The sequence below is a fragment of the Magnolia sinica genome, chromosome 15, assembly GCF_029962835.1.
Source record: "Magnolia sinica isolate HGM2019 chromosome 15, MsV1, whole genome shotgun sequence".
In the NCBI taxonomy this organism is placed as follows: Eukaryota; Viridiplantae; Streptophyta; class Magnoliopsida; order Magnoliales; family Magnoliaceae; genus Magnolia; species Magnolia sinica.
The window spans coordinates 8,773,886-8,794,564 of NC_080587.1; the positions used below are offsets into that span (position 1 = coordinate 8,773,886).

General features: G+C 40.0%; 1 protein-coding gene across 5 annotated transcripts; it reads right to left on the reverse strand.

The window, feature by feature from the left end:
* Positions 1-956: 956 nt before the first annotated feature.
* On the reverse strand, positions 957-20,342 carry LOC131227566 (uncharacterized). 5 transcript variants are annotated; one of them, XM_058223368.1, is made up of 15 exons: positions 18,220-18,273; positions 17,485-17,571; positions 15,769-16,095; positions 14,596-14,638; positions 12,964-12,990; positions 12,787-12,885; positions 10,723-10,928; positions 7,676-7,862; positions 7,090-7,215; positions 6,258-6,374; positions 5,482-5,502; positions 4,243-4,301; positions 3,484-3,574; positions 2,935-3,047; positions 957-1,359 (listed from the first exon to the last, which is right to left on the reverse strand). In XM_058223368.1, exons 3-14 carry the CDS (start codon positions 16,002-16,004, stop codon positions 2,967-2,969), a joined length of 1,293 nt encoding a protein of 430 aa, XP_058079351.1. In that variant the 5' UTR covers positions 16,005-16,095; positions 17,485-17,571; positions 18,220-18,273; the 3' UTR covers positions 957-1,359; positions 2,935-2,966. The 5 variants fall into 5 exon arrangements, with proteins under 5 accessions (XP_058079351.1, XP_058079353.1, XP_058079349.1 ...); XM_058223370.1 differs by lacking the exons at positions 17,485-17,571; positions 18,220-18,273 and adding an exon at positions 20,205-20,342; XM_058223366.1 differs by lacking the exons at positions 17,485-17,571; positions 18,220-18,273 and adding an exon at positions 18,309-18,430.
* Between the last annotated feature and the right edge of the window lie 337 nt (positions 20,343-20,679).

A 20,679-nucleotide genomic window follows, 5' to 3' on the forward strand; every position in this document is an offset into this window, starting at 1 on the left:
GTATCAGCAATAACACTTTGTTGAGGAGATCCTTTGATGGATTTCAATGATAAAAGTAGAGAGGCTGAGATCACGGTCATAATTAGCAAGCTTGAGGAGCGTCTTTGTGCCCATGAAAACCAAGAGGACTCCTACATTCACATTGCTGAATGCCTTATAGAGGAAGATACCATAGTGGATTATGATATAGCATTCCATGAACTCGAGTTAGCACCTCTTAAGATGGATGACGCCAAGGCAGACGTTCAAGATACTTTGATTGAGGTAAATCTCAGGACAAAGGACAACCCACACCCTACGTTCATTAGTGCGGGGTTGGCTTCACAATTGTGGATGGAGATGATCTATTTTCTCCAAAATTATGCAGAATATTTTGTCTAAGACTATCATGAGATGCTTAGATTGGATCGTGCTTTAGTTGAACACTGCCTCCTAATAAAAAACGGTTTCAAGCCATTCAAGCAACCACAACCACTGAGAAGGATGACCTTGAAGTTACTCAAAAAATTAAAGAAAAAATAGAGAGGTGGTTGAAACCATTCAATCAGGCAGTGGTTGAGAGGGCTCTAGGTCCAAATCCAGTCTTCAATTTGTCGGCTAATTCAGTCAATATCCTTGAGTTGAGCAGACTCTGGCATGCCCGCGTAATTATACATGCACACGTACTTCCGATCTAGGCCCTCAGTCACACAAGTGACCTTGACTGGCTGCATTTTGACCGGTTAAATTAAGAGCAACAAGTTCTAGATATGCCTCAACGATGTGGCCAAACAATGGATGGCCTGGATTTCTCACAAACATCGCTGTTGGCCAAGGCACAGGTAAACTGCTCCTTTAGGACGACATAGCACTCCCCTCAATGCAAGGAACATAAATCTCTCTAAAGGTCACAATGTTTATATAAAATCCAATCCGTCTATCTGTGTCATTCAGCCCATCCAAAACTCAGGCCACACTAATGTTGAACAATGTAAAATTTTCTTAGGTGACAAGTACAAAATTTTATTACTAAGTGGGCCCTAGGAAAAAAGGCTGAATGTAAACTAAGGGGGAAGAGAAAGAGAGTCTGATAATGCAATATTTGGGAATGAGAACGATTACTACTTGATTTAACTCTACAAACAATCCCAATTACAAATACTTCGATGATGTTCTTATTGCTTGAATGTTTTCACAAAAGAATAAGTTTAAATGACATTATTCCCTCGAAGGTACCGAAAGCTATTGACCTGGGTGCCCAACCTCTGATCATGAGGCCTTCGTTAGCTGGTGAACGGACCCGGCTTATCGGGTTTGGACCTCGCTTCTTGAATGAGTGTACCAAATGCCACTACTCATGCTCACAATCCAAAGACCGACCTGCATGCAACAGGTAGATGAATATTGGTAAAAACCTGACTTGACCATTGATTTTAATAGCAGTTAATTCTAGCTAATCACATGTTGGGGTGTAAGTGTGTTGTTTCAATACACAGAAATTAATTACCAAAATTAAAGATATATAAATCTAACGACAGAATATAAGTGGAATTGTTTCAATGGACAAAACATAAGCTTACCTCATGCTTCTATATTTAAAGAAGAAAAAGTTCTCATTTCTCTCCAACGTGACTATTCTCACAAGTAAAAACCAAATGGGTTCAAAGCTATTTTTCTCAAACTTCCTCTCTCTCTCTCTCTCTCTCTCTCTTGATTTTTTCAAAAACCATACTAACAAACCAACAAGTGGACTGCACATATTAAATACAAATCTGGCTGGTTTATTTGCTGGGCCTGGAATTAGCGGCGCAGGTCATTCAGCATGCTTGAAATTCAGGCACCGGCAATGACTGCAATGAGTAGAGCCTGGTGGATCCCTTTGGACACCACATTAGTTACAACCACTTTATTTTCGGCAAATGATCACAAGATTATGTGATGGGTGGGGCCCACCGCAATGTGTTTGTGCCATCCAAACCGTCCATTAGAAAGGAAAAAAAAAACTTCCCCATGCTAGGCACAAGGCCCAAAGCCCAACAAACCCGTGTAATCCAATCAGATGGGCGACACAGAGCAAGGGGGAGGGTGAGCGCCCTCCAAAGAAACTTCCCAAGTGCGTGGGAGGCCCAACATGCCATATATTAATCAAATCCATTCATCATAGGCACCACAACAGGACTCAGGGATGCTATACAAGTTTTAGGCATGAGTTTTGGGTATAACTAATTTTTGGGCTATATGCATAGTATCAAATAAATGGTTACATTACAGCTGTAAAGACCGTTAGATAAAGGAAATAGTCACCCCCATTCTGCAAAACATGGATAAATCAAGTCATTCTGAAAAATAAAATAAAATACATCAAGGTGGGCCCCACAGAAGCTAGGCCACAGGAGGTGGTGCAACTGATTCATGGTTTGGATTCTGCACACACATCGCGGTGGGCCCACGAAAACTTGGCCATATGGGAACTCGCATACATTTGAACATATGTGATCATTCCTCTTCATTTTGAATCTGCACCAGACTAGCACAGTTGCAAGGAAAACTGGCCTTATCCTCCTTTTCATTGATCACACGGAAAATGTGTAGCACATGTGCCAGATCCAAACCATCCACAGGAATTTCCATCATGAGGGAGGGCCTGGTCCTGGCCCACCAGGTCTGATATAAGTCCAAGATCCAGGGACATCCAATCAGTGTTCGACACCCTAATTACCTCTACAGTGTGGCTAATTTTAGTTATTTTTATAGAGGGTGAACATATCAGGCATTTTAAAGAGGGACAGTACTTGGCACCAAGTAGGGCCGACCAATCCTGACCATTTGCTTGTATGAAATGCTGGCCCGATTGATCGTAAGCATTGTATAATGCCTCTCATTTTCACACACTACACTTACTGAATCTGCTAACATGGAATCCAGAAAAGAACATAAAGGAAACAAGAAACAAACCTCTGCAATGCTGTCGCAGACAAGATCGCGGCTTAAGCTGCAACAAGAAGGTCATGATTGACTTGAGAGCCTTTGGATTTCCGCCAGCGGAAGTAGATGAACTGCACAAGTATCTGGATTATATCTGTTAAGGTTTTATCTCCACTACTAAAAAAAATCTCGCCCAGTTGACTCTTGGACCACAGCCTGAAACATGATGCACGGGGCCCATTGTAATGTGTGCATGACATCCAAGCCATACATCATGTATGCCTCTTCATGTCCTCTGGCGTCAAAAAAAAATGCGGATCCAAAATGTAGGTGGACAACACCACAGGAACAGTAGGGATGGGAACACCCACCATTAAAAAGTCCTAGATACACTGTGCCCAATCCAAGGTACGGCCTAAAATTTGAACATCACACCAGAACATTATTGAGTGCCGAAGCAATTGACTTTCGACTAAAAATCAAGATTGTTTAAAAAAAAAAAAAAACTGTCCCAAAATTCAATGAAGTGCATGCCAAAATCCAAACATATCAAGATAAACAAAAAACTGCTGAGGATACGAAAGTATCGAGAATAACACATCCTCCAGCATCCACCAACCAAGGAAGATTTGATCTGATTTTAGACCATTCCAAGCTGTTCACAAGAATGCTGCATGAAAGAAGGGGTCCATTGTAAAGTCCATCTATCAAAGGGTAGATTCTTTCTAAGTTAATATCTACACATGAAACGAAAATCTATCATACACTCCAAATTTTGGTTGGCGCCCCTTCCACGTTTCATGTGACATGCACACCAATCCAGATCATCAAAATTGTGGGCCCCACTGTGGCTGAAGCATAACCTGAAAATCGCATTGATCAGGTGATTCTAAACTGTCCGATTGATTGACATCAATGAATGCCTGAACTTCAATGGGCAAAATCACATGGTTAAGTTCATCCAATTAGTACAATTTTTGGGGTCTCCACCAAGGTATTCCATAATAGTAACGGTGGCTGTAATGGCCATCACCGTTACCTTTACGATACAGGCATAATGACCCATAACAGCCGTTACGACCTCCTATGTGTAATGGTCTCCACCATTACCTTTACGTAATGGCATTTACGGCCCCACAATGACTGTTACAGCACACCACCCATGATAGGACAATGGTTTTATGGTCTGGATTGGCAACCATGTATGCGGTGGATGAATTGCCATGATTTATTACTTTGCACAAACACGATTTCGATCTCTTTGAAAAATACACAGCTGTAGAAAACAAATGGAAACCAAAGCTAGTCAATGAAATGTGTGAAGCTGAACATGGTTACCTGGCTACATATGTCAGATTTCCGATCAATGCGAAGATGAACATGAACGGATTAAGCCCCTGCAGAAATTGACAAAGAGAAGATTCATCATGATTACGGACACAATCAAGATGTAGTTACCCAAAACTTCAAGGACACCATCATTCTGGTCTGGCCCACTATCAGATGAATTGGATGGGTGACAATTTGGAAGTGGTAGTTAGATCTAAATCCCCAACACTAATATTAGAAGAAATAGCACATGCAAGCCATAGTTCTAAAACTCGCTGACTCGACTTGAAACTCATCCGGGTCTACTTGACTCGGTGAGATTTCTAGCCGAGTTATTAGGAAACTTGGTTATGAGAGTTACTCCGAACTGATTCGGGAAGAATCACCGACTTGACTCACTTAGTTGACTTGATGCGACTCACAATAACCTAGCCGAGTCACTCACCTTGTCAGATCACCTTTGTATAAAATTAGAGAAGAAGCAGAACGGAAGTCGAATCCCTTCTGCTTTTTTTCTTATTTTCTAATGTTAACACCATATCTAACTACTGTATATGTATATATATATATATATATATATATATATATATATATATATATATATATATATATATATATATCGAGTCTTTGAGTTGACCCGACCCAGGTGAACATCTATTCAACACATGGAGGCATGCTAATAAGTAGCAACTCAACCAATACATAGTGCACTTCTAGAGAAATCAGAAGTGTTGACCTAGTGGGCCATCATGTGTAGGGTATATAGAGAAATTACAACGACCAGACTGTTAGATGTCAAATTCGTTATCAGAAGATGGACGGATAGAGAAAGTGTATCAATGAAACAAGCTACACTTCACATCAATGGGCAAAATTACACCAAACGGTTTGCTAGAATTATCAAATCACCATAAAATTTAGGACATGCTGGTCCACTAACAGTTCTGATTGCTCTAGCATGAGGCACAGATGATGATGATGATGACGCGACACTGATAAGTCACAGTCCAGCAGTGGATAACTTTCAACATGTAATGTGCATGCAACATCCAACCCATCCAATTGGAAGGCCGTACCAAGAGGATCACCTTTTTCAAAAATCAACCCCATCTAATCATCAGGCCGACAAGACTTGTATTTTGTTATTTATTGGCACATATGATAATGATGATCTAAAATATTGAGGCAATCAGGCTTCTGGTATATAAAAATGAAATTGAAGGAAACTAGAAAAGAAAAAAGGCTTAACTCGGCACTGCCCCTTCTAATCTGTAAAAACGTTCAAAACCAATACAAAGTTAGATTCAGCCATTTAGTTGTATACTCGGAAACTTATATGGAAAAGACTAAGGGCCTGTTTGGCTGTCACTTAAAATGAGTTAATCTCATTTTAGTTAGCATCAATATGTATAGAAATTCAAATTATCTCGACCCCATTTAAATTATACAAATTGTACGATCCTTAACCCGAGGAGATGCACTACGCTCATGTTTTTAATCTGCACACATAGGCCCATTTTCAAGTGATCCAGACCATTGATCTGCTGGGCCCATTGTGTATGAACTAAGCCTCAGAAAATCTGCAATAGGATAATCGCAACCTTCTAATCTGTGGCATGCAGACATTTAAGAATGGAGACACTGAGTGGTCTGCATCCAACTAAAGAGAGGCCCAAGACTGGCTGCTAGAATCTTTCAGCCTGTGAGATTTTGGACCAGGGTCTATCCACCGTCGGTCTGGATCACAATACCATGGGCCCCAAGTGTACAAACTGAAAACCTGAGGATAGTATACATTTCATCAGGTCGAGGAACATATGCTGTAGCATTTGAACGACACCAATATAAACCGTTGCCGGGAGGCTCCAATTGTTTTATAAATGATGAAAATTCTAAAGAAGCATGTGTCCCTTTTCTGATTTCGTTACATAAAGGTAAGCAGCTATATCCGTGTGTGTTATAAGATGAGTTGCAATATATTTTGAATGGTCCAGATGAATCCACTTGCAGTAGTAAAATCTCACATTTAAGCAAATCTGAGGAAGCCGTCCGCCCATGTAAATAGCTGCCATTGCCCAACCAAGAATGGTTCCAATCCCACTACCTCCAGCTCCATCTTGCAGCAATGGCCCACCATTACTCTGAAAACAATCCAACCCAAACAAAAAGCCAAAAAGCAGATCAATTGGGCATGTGTGAGTGTGATGGTCCAGTCTTCCACACTGTTGCTCTGATAATGCTCATCATGGATGGACCGTGCACCCAAAACCTACCAGATCGGAAGATCCTACCCATCCAATCTTTGGCCCCTATTCCATTGAAGAGAGTGTAATGCAGAGGCATTTTCACACCGGGCTCGAGTGGGGTGGCCTGTGGGATGCAGGGGCACACTCGGGGTGGGTGGCCCGTGTGAAGCAGGTGGCTCGTGTGAGGCGGGGCCTGCCCATGTGAGGTGGGTGGCTCATGTGAGGCAGAACCTATGTGAAGTGGGGCCCACGAGGGGGGTTCAGCTGAGGTCCTAACCCATGGGATGTGAGGCTTGGGCTATGAGATAAAGGGATTGATTGGCTATGCTCTATTAGTTTGAGCTTTTAGAGCAAGTGGTTAATTGTCCTGCATCAGAGTGCATAAGCATTTCTCTTAACCATCAATTTGCAGCACATTGATTGAACGGTTAGGCTTGTTCTGTCGAAACAATTTGCTGGCCATGGTCCATCCACTGTTTGCACCATCAGATCAATGGACATATAGTAGGCTGCAGCTCTAATTTTGCTGGATTTTTTTTTTTCAAATATTTTAAGTTAAATTTCCTATTTAGGGATACTCGGAAGAAATTTATTTAATGAACTTTGTTACCTGTAAAAGCTTTCGCCCAACCTGGATGACAATTCCTCTATGCGGCTTTTCTAAAACTGAAATAAACCTGTTGCTTCGGGAAAGGTCGAGATCAAAGCTACTGAGAAAGAACATTGCTGCAGTGACCTGCCAACCACATGAGAAAGGGGAAAATAAGGATTTTATACCGTCTTTTGGAACTTAAAGAGTCTTGGTAAGCCCACATGCAGCTCTTCACAAGCAGTACCAACCAGGCAGATGCGCGGGGAATCCAGGCTGTACAGTATATGTGGGCCATGCCTTGCAGATGACCCAACTCAAAAACTATGGTGATATGCTCTTTGCATTGTGGACTATTACCAATCTTTTCAAAACTCTGTTATTTTAATACATGTGTGATCCACCTAAAAGGACCACACTTGTACTTTGTACATGGATCATTGGCAACCATCCATTGATTTCATACAAGTGGCCCACCTGATGAGTGGAATGAAATGACTTGCTAAGTTGCCATGTACGGCCGCATGTGAAAGTGCGTGTGGGCTTAGTGGAGCTCATGGAACTGGAAAGATGAGTAGTAACTCGTTTAAATCATATCTGAGCTCACCACACAAAGCATGCTTTTAGTGTTTGGAGGTGGTGAAGACTGCATGTTCATTGGCCCACGAAGCAAAGGCTCCTCTATGGAATTTTGATCAACCATATTCGTAGAAGGCGATTTCACATAATCACGTGAGCGTGCTAAGTACGATCCCACTGTAGGCGTATGACTCTTTGTTAGAGATCTTGCTGACCTGGCCATTTCAATTTCAGATGCAAAGAATTCAGTTCTTGAATATTCAAATCCAAGTATATACAAAGGAAGTGTGTGTGTGTGTGTGTGTGTGTGTGTGTGTGTGTTTTGGGGGTTAGAGTCCAAAGACTGCTACAGACTAATAACAAAATGGGCCGGGTTGGGTGAATGACTTAGATCTTGATTATTTGAACTTTTGGCATACAATATTCGAAAACTCGGGCTTGGAAGTTGGCTTTTCATTTGTTTTGTTTTGTTTTGTTTTTTTCCATCTTGGCTGATTCACACTGGAAACACAATTCTATATAGGCTCAAGTGAGCAAATCTAGACTTGGATTGAAACATCAGCCAAACAATCTGATCTTCTTCTTCTTCTTCTTCTTCTTCTTTTCTTTTTTCTTTTTTCTGAAACAACAGCACTTTATTTGCAATGACAATCAAGGACTGAAAGCAGTCATGGTGGTTGAATATTATATGTGAATTTCCATAAACTCCGATGCTTTTAACGAAGCCATGGTTCTCCCTTGTGAAGATAGATTTCTTCACAAAAAATGACAAAGTTCTCTCAATCTATGAAAACCTCAATTTGTTTACTAAGAGTAATGTGAAGGCTACTTAGAATAATAGGCTGAAGTAGAAAGAGGGGAGGGGACAAAACGAAAGGCTACTTAGAATAATAGGCTGCAGTAGATAGAGAAGAGGGAACAAAACAAAAGGCTACTTATAATAATAGGATTCTCATTCTTCTCACTACACACGTCAATCTGGATTGTGCTATTCATCTACTGCCAGTGGGACCCACCGGGTAATGTGCCTTTGCCTGAAAATTTAGGTTTTTTGCTCACCAAGTGGGCCACAAACATCATTATCATCTAAGTTGTATCCGAATTACTTGGGGATGGCTACATGAATATTGCTCCACCATTCCAGTCTATCAAGGACCATACCTTCATTTAGACCATATGTCATCGAATCTTTTTGTCCAAGCTCCATCCACATCCCTTTGGGCTTTGTCCTTGCCCTTCTAGAGCCTTCAACTTGTACCAACTCACTCCTAACCAGTGCAGTTCTTGGTCTCCATTTTACATGGCTGAGCTATTTAAGTCTACTTTCCCTCATCTTATTACATATTGGTGCTACTCCTAAGTTCCCTTGAATTCATTCATTTCTAATTCTATACTTTCTCGTCTTGTCACTCATCCATCTCAACATCCTTATTTCAGCTACACTCATCCTATGAACAAGTTGTTCTTAATTGCCCAAAATTTTGTCCCATAAAGCATGGGTTGTCTTATGGCTATCCTGTAAAAATTTCCTTTTTGTTTGAGTAGTACACGACGATCACATAAAACTCCAGAGGCACACCTCCACTTCTTCCACTTACCTTGAATTCTATGGGCAAGATCCTTCTCAATCTCCCTACCGTTATGAATTATTGAGCTAATGTTTTGAAAGTGGTCATTTTGGGAAATTTCTTGGTCCTCAATCTTAACTAATTCCTCATTTTCACTCCAATTGGTATTAAAATTCCACTCCATATACTCTGTTTTAGTTCAACTAATTGTAAATCCTTTAGATTCTAGAGCATCCCTCAATAAATCTAGTTTTGGGTAAAAACCTTCCCTCGTCTTGTCAATCAGAACCATGTCATCTACATACAACATACACCATGGGTCTCTTCCTACAAATGCCTCGTTAACTCGTCCATAACCAATGCAAAAAGGTACAGGCTCAATGCCGACCCTTGGTGAAAGCCTACAGTGATTCAGAACTCACTTGTCTCTCCCCTAGTGGTCCTCACACTTGTTATCTTTCCCTCATACATATCTTTAATCATGTCAACATATCCTCTTAAAACTCCTTTCTTTCCTAACACCCATTGTATTAACTCTACATGGACCCTAACATATGCTTTCTTTAAGTCAATAAATGGAGATGCTTCCTCCACTCCCAATATTTCTCCATCAATCGTCTAAGTATCAAAAATAGCTTCAATTGTAGACCTCCCAGGCATAAAACCAAAATTGATTTTTTTGATACATTCATCTCATGCATTAGTCTTTGCTCAATTACTCTCTCCCAAAATTTCATAGTATGGCTCATAAGTTCAATTCCACGATAGCTAGTGCAGTTATGTACGTCCCCTAAATTCTCTTAAATTGGTACCATGGTACTTTTCCTCCATTCATTTGGCATTTTCTTCAATCTTACAAACTTGTTGAACAGCGTTGTCAACCAAAATAATCCATGCCATAAACATGTACTAGGAAGAAAAAAAATAGGTAAGAAAAAAATCCAGTCTACATTTGATGTAAACATGTGGCCCATTTGATGATCAAGCTGGCCAGGTCTTCAGCACATAGCTCATAAATGACGGGCCCCACCAGATGAAGAGCCCGGATCTCACATCCAAAGATAATAAAACTGAGAATCCTACTCTTCCTATTAGCCTTACCACTTGCCAGAGCTCATTTGATAACGTAATTGAACTTCGCAAAGCCAAGCTCCAATAATTTTGAAATCCAGCTTTCTAGTTACTTCTCAAGAAAATCATCACATAGTTGTGGCTTGTAGAGTTGCAGACATGGTTTTAAATATAAGTAACCTGTATCAATCTCCCCAATTACGGACACGATATGGGCCAATACGGCCCCACATTGGCCTCTATCGGTCCCATATCGGCCAATAAGGGGTCATATAAGCCCGAATCAGCCCCCATATTAGCCAACACGGAGTCATATCAGCCCCGAATTGACCCCTGTATCGTGTATCAGGGTGAACCAATACGAATACAATACAGCTGAATATGGTCACATCATAACAGATGTTTAGAACAGGGTTGTGGTTGGACAAACACTTACATGTAATACAAGTCTCTCTCATGAGACCCGTGATGAGAATTCACTGTAGCAGAGACTGAAATCGGTGAGCTTGGCTTGTGAAGTCCTTCCTCTGCAACACTGGATCCATTTGTCTGATTAACGTCAGATTTGCGTCCTTTTTCAACAAAGACGCCATCATTTTGCTTGTTTTTACTCACTGCTTCCTCATCATGAAGTTTGGGCACCTTCGCTCAAAAAACCACCAAAGATGATTTAATACACAATGATATTTATAACAGTAATGACGTTTACCTTATTCAGTGTACATGAAGGTACAGCGAATAAGGTGACGCACTGAACACTAAATTTCTCTACAATAACAGAGACGATCATTAGTATTTATGTTAAATAGATTGACAATGAACAAGAATACCCTCGAGGAAAACCGATACAAGACAATGACTAAGGGTAGAACAGAACAAAAAACATAAAATAGAAGGGGAATTACTCTGGCTGTATATGATGCTTTCTGCACAGACACTAAGAAATTATAAATGTGGTAAACCAACTAAATTATGGAACCCACTTTCTCTAAGTCACAGTCCCAAAATCAGATTCACAGGCCTAAGCTCTGATTTGTGGACACTTGTTTGTTGAAACCAGACCATTAGATTTCTTCTTCTTCTTTGTTTTCATCTTTAACCATCCAATAAATGCCCCCCGATCCGATACTCATAGTCAAATGAGCAAATAAGCGTAATGTTTGTTCCATGATACATCTAAACTAATACCCATGATTTGGAATATTTAATTTGAATTACTTATACACCACATATGCAATTCTAAGTGCCTGTATACCATCCATCATAGTGCCAGAGCATTAAAGTTTTTTTTTTCCCCTCAAAATACAATATCCACAGATAGGCTCAAATATCTCTTTACACATTTCTTTCCATTTTAAATCGGACTTAGAAACCAGAGTCCAATTTCCAAGTCTATCAGTAAGTCATTGAACATCTTTTTAAGAAACCAAACAAAATAAATAAATAATAGTTGACTTGATGCCTGATGGTAAAATCAGAAAAGCTCTCATTTTATAGGTTGATTCCGAGTCCCCAAAGTCTTGATTGATAAAAGCATTCTCCAATCTTTGGCACATAGGGTCTGCACCATACAATAAATGATACTACACATTTCAACAGGAGGCTGGATCTAATACAAACATTTCTAGGTTAAGCTTACCATACAAATTGCTGTGGGACACACCGTGATGTTTTAATTACATGAAATCTGTTCATCATGTGAGGTCCCTCCCATTCTCCTTGCTTCCCAAAACTCAGGTCAATCCAAACTCAAGTGGGCCACACCAGTAAAATCATGCCTAAACCCTCTAAAATCATGTGTTGTGGCCCACCTAAGCTTGGGAATGACCTGTTTTTAGGTGTCCATCGTTCTTGGTCGGATGCATCTTCAGAATAGATTCTATGGAATATAGAAAATACAGTCAGCCCCATATCCAATCTGGAAGGTGTTTGATGGTGGGCGTCGTAATCCCAACTGTTCCATCTAGTGTGGCCCACCTGAGTTCTGGGTTTACCTGATTTTTGGGTGCCAAAATATAGTGCGCAAATGATGAATGCATTGGATGTCATTAATATGTCACGGTAGGCCCCACACGTTGACTTTGGCCTTAAAGGAGAAACATTTGAGGTGGATCCATCTTCGACAAATCTAGTGATGCAGGACAATTAACCACTTGCTCTAAAAGCTCGAACTAATGGAGCATGGTGAATTAATCCCTTTTATCTCATAGCCTAGGCCCCACATCCCATGGGTTAGGACCTTAGCCAAACCTCCCATCATGGACCCCACATCACATGGGTACCGCCTCACACGAGACACCCGCCTCACACGAGTGGGGCCTGCCTCACATGGGCTGCCCACCCTGAGTGTGCCCCTACATCCCACAAGCAACCCCACTTGAGCCCAGTGTGAAAATGCCCCTGCATTATCTAGCCATACATGTAACTCGTCTTCGAAGTTAAAATAGTGAAAATCTACAAATATTAGCCAAGAAAGAAACAAGCTTACAAAGAATCTAACCTTATGAGGTAGGCCTAGCCTATTGGCTTTCAGTCGGTGATAGATGTGGCCATAGTATACAGTTTGGCTGGCCAAAATAACTGTAGTAACCGTGTATAACTGCAAATCAGCAAGCGTTTAGGGGACATTATGGGATTTATTTTTTTAAAAAATATATATTTTGGCTAACACACTTACGAATGCCATGTAATATTGGGTTGGCAGCTGCAAAAATCAAACAGAATGACAAAAATTAGTCTTAACTTGTTTAGGTCATACAGAATCATATTCTTATTTATTTGACAGATACACTGAATGAGTGTTTGTGTCTGCTATCGAATTGAATTGAAATTATTATGGGTCCGTTTGGGTGGGGGAGCCATGTAAACAGGATTAAGCCTAATGTTCATTTTGGCGGGTCATATGCTCTCTGCATCAGATTGGATGAGCTGAAGTGGCCTTTTTATTAGTTAATTGCAAATATGGAAGTTCCAGAAGAAAACTAAACACGACAATAATTGCAATTAGGCAGGAAAAAAAAATGTGGATGGCATGGGGCCCACCAAATGGGAATGGGCTTACTCCCTATTTTGCATGATCCCCTACCCAAGCGAATGCTTGTCCACTAAAGTGGAGATTACTGAATTATTGTTTCTTTTGGGTTCCAAGTTGCAATCACATCAGATTCAAGTTGGGTTCAAAAGGCATGCACCTGCTGTATGAAATATGAATACGAGGAAACCTCATTGATTTTCGTCATTTCCTCTTGATTAGATTGAACGTTCACGACTCAATTCATATAGATTAAAATATTTACTCTCTCTCTCTCTCTCTCTCTCTCTCTCTCTCTCTCCCTCCATCCATCACAGATGGGCCCCATGGGAAATCCCACTGATTAGGGATCCTGACTATCCATGTAAAAGGTGAGTTAGAAATAACCGTACAGATTTAAATACATATAATATAAGAACATTTAATTTTCCCAGGTATTTTGAGTTGACAATTCACCGATCCTGTTTAACCCATCGAAACAGGAATTCCTGTTATTGATTTGCAAAAGTTCAATGACCAGCTGTCCGCTGCATGGAAACTGATTCCAGAACAAGATAGCCAAAAGGATTAATCTTATCTCACGTGGAGTAAACATCCCCCTGCCAGCACTTTGATTTTGCTGTGGCATGAGGCTAATCTGGTACTTCTTTAGACAGGAGTACCCCTAATAGACCTTTAATCAGTGGGAATTTTCCATGCATTCCATCAATGACACGACCTACCAGATGAACAGTCTGGATCACACCATGGTGGGGAAGAAGACGTAAGCAACCCCAGCAAACCTCCAATTAACATGAATTTAGGTGTATTTCATACAGATATGTGCGCATGCGTGTGCATGCATGTGCATGTGCCGCCAGTCAACATATGTACACATGCATATATATGTTGATATCTGTGTGCAAATGGGATTCATAATGTTTATCATTTGGATGGAATAATGTAAACATCCACATGACAATCATGAACTGCGGACTCATCCGAGTTGGATGCGATGTGTTTGAGTCAACTCGGGCCCAACCACACACACCCACAGAAAAAAAGAAAAAGAAAAAGAAAGAAAAGAAAAGAAATAAACAAAGAAAGAAAAAAGATAGCTTGGCCCGAATTGGACGAGTCACCCCCTGACTCGGGCAACTCACAATTCGACTCAGGACCAAATGAGTCTGTCCAAGTAACCAATTCAAAAACCATGATGACAATGGTTAGAAAAGGAGAAATGGGCTTGTAAATTACTGTACAAGTGCTTGCATGGGGAACATGAAGAAGGTGACTTACAGTAGCTGGCTCCAACTTACAGCCGATGAGGTTGAAAAGATCTCTGCAAGAATGCATATAAGTATCAGAAACTAAACCTGAATTGCCAGGAAAAACATTGGTTTCATGGCATGAAAAATCCCAACATAACACTTGATCGCATGAATTTCGATAATGATTTTCACTAAATGCCTACTCAAATGTCACAGCACAACATTTTCTACGTACGTACTAGAACAAAGCAACATCAACAGCATGGTTATAGGATAAGAAGCCTGCATTGTGTTCAAAAGAGGATATAGATATGAGGTATTCATGGCTGAATGCCCTCTATCTCTGTAACCATGGAATGCATGCACACAATCAGACTGTCCAATGTGGACCCAGCTTTATATGGGGTCTATCCCAAAAATCAGATTGAATGGATGATCCAAACCCCTTATAATGGATTTTTTTTTTAATTTTTTATTTTTGTTGAATTTGGACCATCAATTATTTCTGATTTGATAATTCATCTGGTTGTCAACAATCTAATGCATGGGCATTTTCACACCGAGTTCGAGTGGGGTGGCCTGTGGGATGCAGGGGCACACTTGGGGTGGGCGGCCCACGTGAGGCGTGTGGCTCATGTGAGGTGGGCCCCACCGGTGTGAGGCGGGTGGCTTGTGAAGCGGAACCCATGTGAAGTGGGGGCCACGAGGGGGGTTTGGCCGAGGTCCTAACCCATGGGATGTGGGCCCTGGGCTATGAAATAAAAGGATTGATTCGTCATGCTCTATCAGGTCAAACTTTTAGAGCAAGTGGTTAATTGTCTTGCATCACAATCGGTATGTTTATATTAATCCTTCAGCATGATTTTTGGACTATAATCAATTTAGAGTGGGCCCCACTAAAGTGCTATCATTGGTTGGTGCCAACCCCAAGGCCAGTCGGCTCAGTCAAGTAAATGCTGGTGCTTTGGCTGAACATAGGCTCACCGGACATCGACTGACCCTAGAGCACCACAAATAAACAAGATGGATTTGGATCAGTGTCCAGGTCGAGGCCTGTGTGTGGATGCACTGTCTGGAATTCGGCAATCTGCACTGTGATGAAGCCTAAGGAACACATGGAATTAAGTTACGAGCAAATATTAAAAAATAAATCGATTTGAACAAAAAACACTAAATTACTAATGAGGAAAGTAATGCTTACCCAATTATCCATGTCATTAGAAAAGCAATAGAAAGACCCTCTGTAGATTTCTCCCTGAAATTCGTAATGATTTGAGGTATTTCGGCAACTCCCCAACTGATAACACTCACCAAGCCCAAAGCTAGAGACGCTCCATCCTTCACACTGCAAAGACAATATTTCATGTAGACACGAGCCCAATGCGCACAATGCTGATTTCTCGGACAAGTAGACAAGGAGCCTTCAAGAAGCTCCATCGCATGCAAGAACCCGTTTTCTAACTGCAAAATCTGGCTGGAGACTGAATCAAGCTTCACATCAACGTCTTTATGTGAAGTCTTGAATAATCTGAAACATTACAGACTCTTGTTAGATGTTAAAGTGAAATCACAAACAGTAAGCTAGAATCATGTGAAAACACGTTAGGGTGTGTTTTGATGTGCAACCAAATTGGATTTGATTTCTTAGTACAATAAAGTGGAAGTAACCAAATTTTAATCTTTGAGATTAAAAAAAAAAATGCATAGGAATTGAATTTTCCAATGAATAAGCAAAACTAGAATTCACGCTTGGTGGAAGAAATGGAGATGTGCCTTTGTAGTTTTACGTGAACACTGTGTACCACTCAAAACTGAAAGGGAAATTTTATGGGATAGCTATAAGATCACCAACCAAGCTTTAAGGGATAGAATGTTGGGTAGTTAAAGAACTACATTTTCATATGATGAGTGTAGATGAAATGAGGGTGTTGAGATGGATGAGTGGGAAGACAACAAAAGATAGAATTAGAAATGAATGTAATTGAATGAACTTAGGAGGAGCACCAATAGGTACTGAGACGAGGGAAAGCGGACTTGGTTTGGTCATTTGCAATGGAGAACAATAACGGTGCTAGTTAGGAGTGAGTAGGTGCAAGTTGAAAGCTCTAAAAAGGCAAGAGGAAGGCCAAAAGGATATAGATGGAGGTAGTAAGAAAAGACCTAATCACCTATGGTCTAACTGAAGGTCTGACCCTTGATAGACTGGAATGGTAGAACATGATTCATGTAGCCGACCCCAATTAATTGGTATAAGGCTTAGATGATGACAACAACTATGAAATAAGCAAATCCCAAAATCTTTTGAAACGACTTACACTTCAAGAACTGAATTTCGGGAACTAAAACAATAGCTTGTAAAAAAACTAAGTGAATTGATATCCATACCCACCCTATTTGATAGCACCACACATTTCTTTCAGCTTTTAGGAATGCAGTAGTACAAGAAAGGATTCTGGTGTCAATCAGGGCGGGTGCAACATGCAAGTAGTTCGGAACAAAGTTTCATAAACAAATTCAAGTATCTTGGTTTCAAAGTTTAGAATAAACAATACATTAATCTACCAACTCTAAAACCATCATAGGCCCTAACCAAGGTATTCAAAATCGGTTACTTAATGGCCGTTACATAACTGTAACAGTCATAACCGTTACGTACGAGGAGGTTGAAACGGCCGTAACGGCTGTTACAGAAAAAACAAGCCGTAAAGGCCTTGTAATGGTCCCGTGATGGCCTTGTAACATTTTTTTCAAAAAATTAAAAAGGCCATAACGGCCGTTATGGCCCCTGTATCGGCTGTTATGGCCAATGTTACTGTTTTGGAACACCTTGACCCTAAAACCAAAAAGGTAAAACAAAAGGGTGTATGCATAAAAATGTAGGGTGTGAAATAGCATTGCTCAATACAGCAAACTTTACCAAAACAAGCTTAGAATCTGTCAAATCATCACCATCATCTAAGCCTTATCCCAACTAATTAGGGTCAGCTACATGAATCCTGTTTCCCTGTTCCATCATGGACCATATCCTTGGTTAGACGGCCATTGGTCCAAATACACATGTGTGCACATGCGTGCGTGTGCACACATATGTTTATGCATGCATATGTATGATCATCATCGTCATTACTGTATACACTTCTAAGTGGTGTATGCAAGGAGTACTGTATTTAAATGAGTGCCATTGCAGAAACTATGGAATCAAACAAGAATAGCCTGTCTCCAGCTCATTAGTAGAGCTGGTGGAGAAAGTATAGTGTGTTAGTTATCCAAGGTTTGATCCCTTGTAGTCTTATTTTGTAAACCTTACTAGTACTAAAAAATGGAAAAAAAAAAAAGAAAAAAAAAAAGAAAAGAAAAAAGAAAAGAAAAGGAAAGGAATTAACTAGGAAACAACAGAAAAGAAACAAAGAAAAGCCAAGAAACTGTGCCATGATATAAGAAGCATTCAAATACCTACATATAGCCCAAAACTTTAAAAAAGGAAGAGAGGAGTTTCAATTGGAAATTCTGAAAAAATCAACGGATTTTTGCCAATATAAGCTTAGAAACTAGCTACAAGATAGTGTCCTACATGGCTGTAAAAGACTATAAAATTCAACTCAGAACTCTGAACTTTTCAACGAGAATTGTGAAAACAGGATTGGAAACTTACAACCAAGATCATACAAGCAAAACCCAAGAACCACAACCAGAAATGAAGGGTTCAAATGCCGACCATTTGGGTTTCAGTGATTCTTGTACCTTCTGGAAAGTTCCAATAAAATCACCAAACAAAATGACGAACACAGAAATCTTATCTTGAAATGAAGCATTCCAAACCAAGCATTACATGGAAGAATTGGAAACATAAAATGCTCCGAAGAAGCAGCATCATTTTCGTATTGGGTTTCGGTGATTAGTCAAAACAGAACATTTTTTCTCCACGCATTCATAGGGGGACCAGCAGATGAATAATGTGGACCACTGACATGTGGTTCTATCATTCTGGAATGATGGCAACAACCAAGACACCCATGATTCCTCCGTACTGAAATTTTTTTAAAAAAAGAGAATTTTGGATTTTACCAGTAAAAGCATTCAAATGCTAAATACAGATTACAATCTTCAAGAACAGATATTACAGCTTCAAGGCTCATGGTAAAAAAAAACATGTTGAATTTTTCTCATTGAATATGGACCTTTAGCTCAACCACCTATTAAAGCCCACAGCTCTGGCATTTAGGATCATACATTGGAGAAATCTTTTGCATGGTCCATCCGTAGCAGGGACTGCCAGGTGGGCAATCTGGATGAATCACAACAGTGGGCCCACCTTTACAGTTGGTGGGCCAAACAAGAACGTTCATCATCACATAATAACACATGAAACTTACTACCCAAATGAATTTAAACAAAAAAAAAATGAAAAAAGATTTCATATCTTGAAACGATGCATTGAAACTATAACTACAGAATAGAATCTTCAAGAGCAGAATTACAGTTTTACCAACTGAAAATTAATGTAAAAATTCATGAATTAGTTCTGAAAATTCAACTAATTTTGCTAAAATAAGCTTGGAGACCTACTAATTAGATGAAACTTACTACCCAAATGAATTTAAACAAAACAAAAAAAAAAAAAAGATTTCATATCTTGAAGCAATGCATTGAAACTGTAACTACGGAATAGAATCTTCAAGAGCAGAAATTACAGTTCTACCAACTGAAAATTACTGTAAAAATTCATGAATTAGTTCTGAAAAATCAACTAATTTTGCTAAAATAAGCTTGGAGACCTACTAATTAGACGAAACAAGCAAAACCCAGAAATCATATCTTACACTGATGGGAGTTTGCTATACCGTAGGGGAGCATTAGCATCGTGTCTGAAGTACAGGCGATCCAGACCGTCCAAAGGGCAGGCGCCATTGTGGAAAGTGCATAACCAGAAATCACATGGATCTGATGATATTACATTGGATTTCTTGCGCACAATTTCGACTTTTCAGATCAATTCCTTCTAAACTGTCCATTGATGCCTGCAAATTGGATGTTGGGAATCAACTAGTCACTGTATTTCTTCGTCTGTGGTGCATCCATATCGGGGGCCATGATTTGGACGGTCTGGATTAACCAGCATGCATGCCAAGTGGACTGTTAATGCATCCATGGTACAACCCATTGCACTGAAAAATACACCAAGTGCAGTAACATTCCATCTTCCATGGTGGGACCCATAATTCAGCGATCCAAACCATTGAAATCACACGACACAATTAAAATATCCCAAATGTAGAAAAAAGAAAAAGAAAAGAAAAAAGGATCATAACAAAACAACAGCAACAATCGACACTCGAATGAAGAAAGAACAAACATTCTACAGCTATGATCTTCCAATCTTGGATATTTTCCAATTCATTGGAAATCAAACAGAGGCCCATCTTCCAAACGGCTTGGATCACTGAACAATGCGCCCCACTTGTATAAACTGAAAATCAGAGCATTTCAGAACACCCCATCAAAGAAAGAAGCCTGGAAACTTACTATAGACATGAAAGAATCAAAACCCAGAAATCATATATTGAGATAAAAGCATTAAAATAATCAGAAGATTCATTTGAAGATGAACAGATTGTTAGGATCTTTCAATGGCCTTACCAACTGCTGTAAAGAGAAAGAAATAAGACCATGAAATTCAGTTCTTGTTTAAATCTCCTGAAAGAATAGAAAATGGAAAAGATTTCTGGGATTTGATTCATACGAGAGACAAAAGATCTGTGACCCTTCGATTGGTGGAGTTTGAGAGAAAGAGAGCTTTTCTCAATGTATTTATATGAGTTTTGCTGAAACCACAAATGTGCATGGGAAGCGGATTGCTGGTGTACCACACACCACTGACCTGGCTGGTGTGTGTACGTGTCGTGTGAAGACGAGCGCGCTCCGAGCTGTACGAACGGTTCAAAGGAGATTCAAAGTTATATGCGCCTACACATGATGTATTTATTATATCCACACCGTTCATACATTTTGAGAAATCATTTTAGAATATCATCCAAAAAAATTAATAATATCCAAATCTCAAATGGACCACACCACAAATAGCATTGGGTAGAATGATTTTCACCGTTAAACA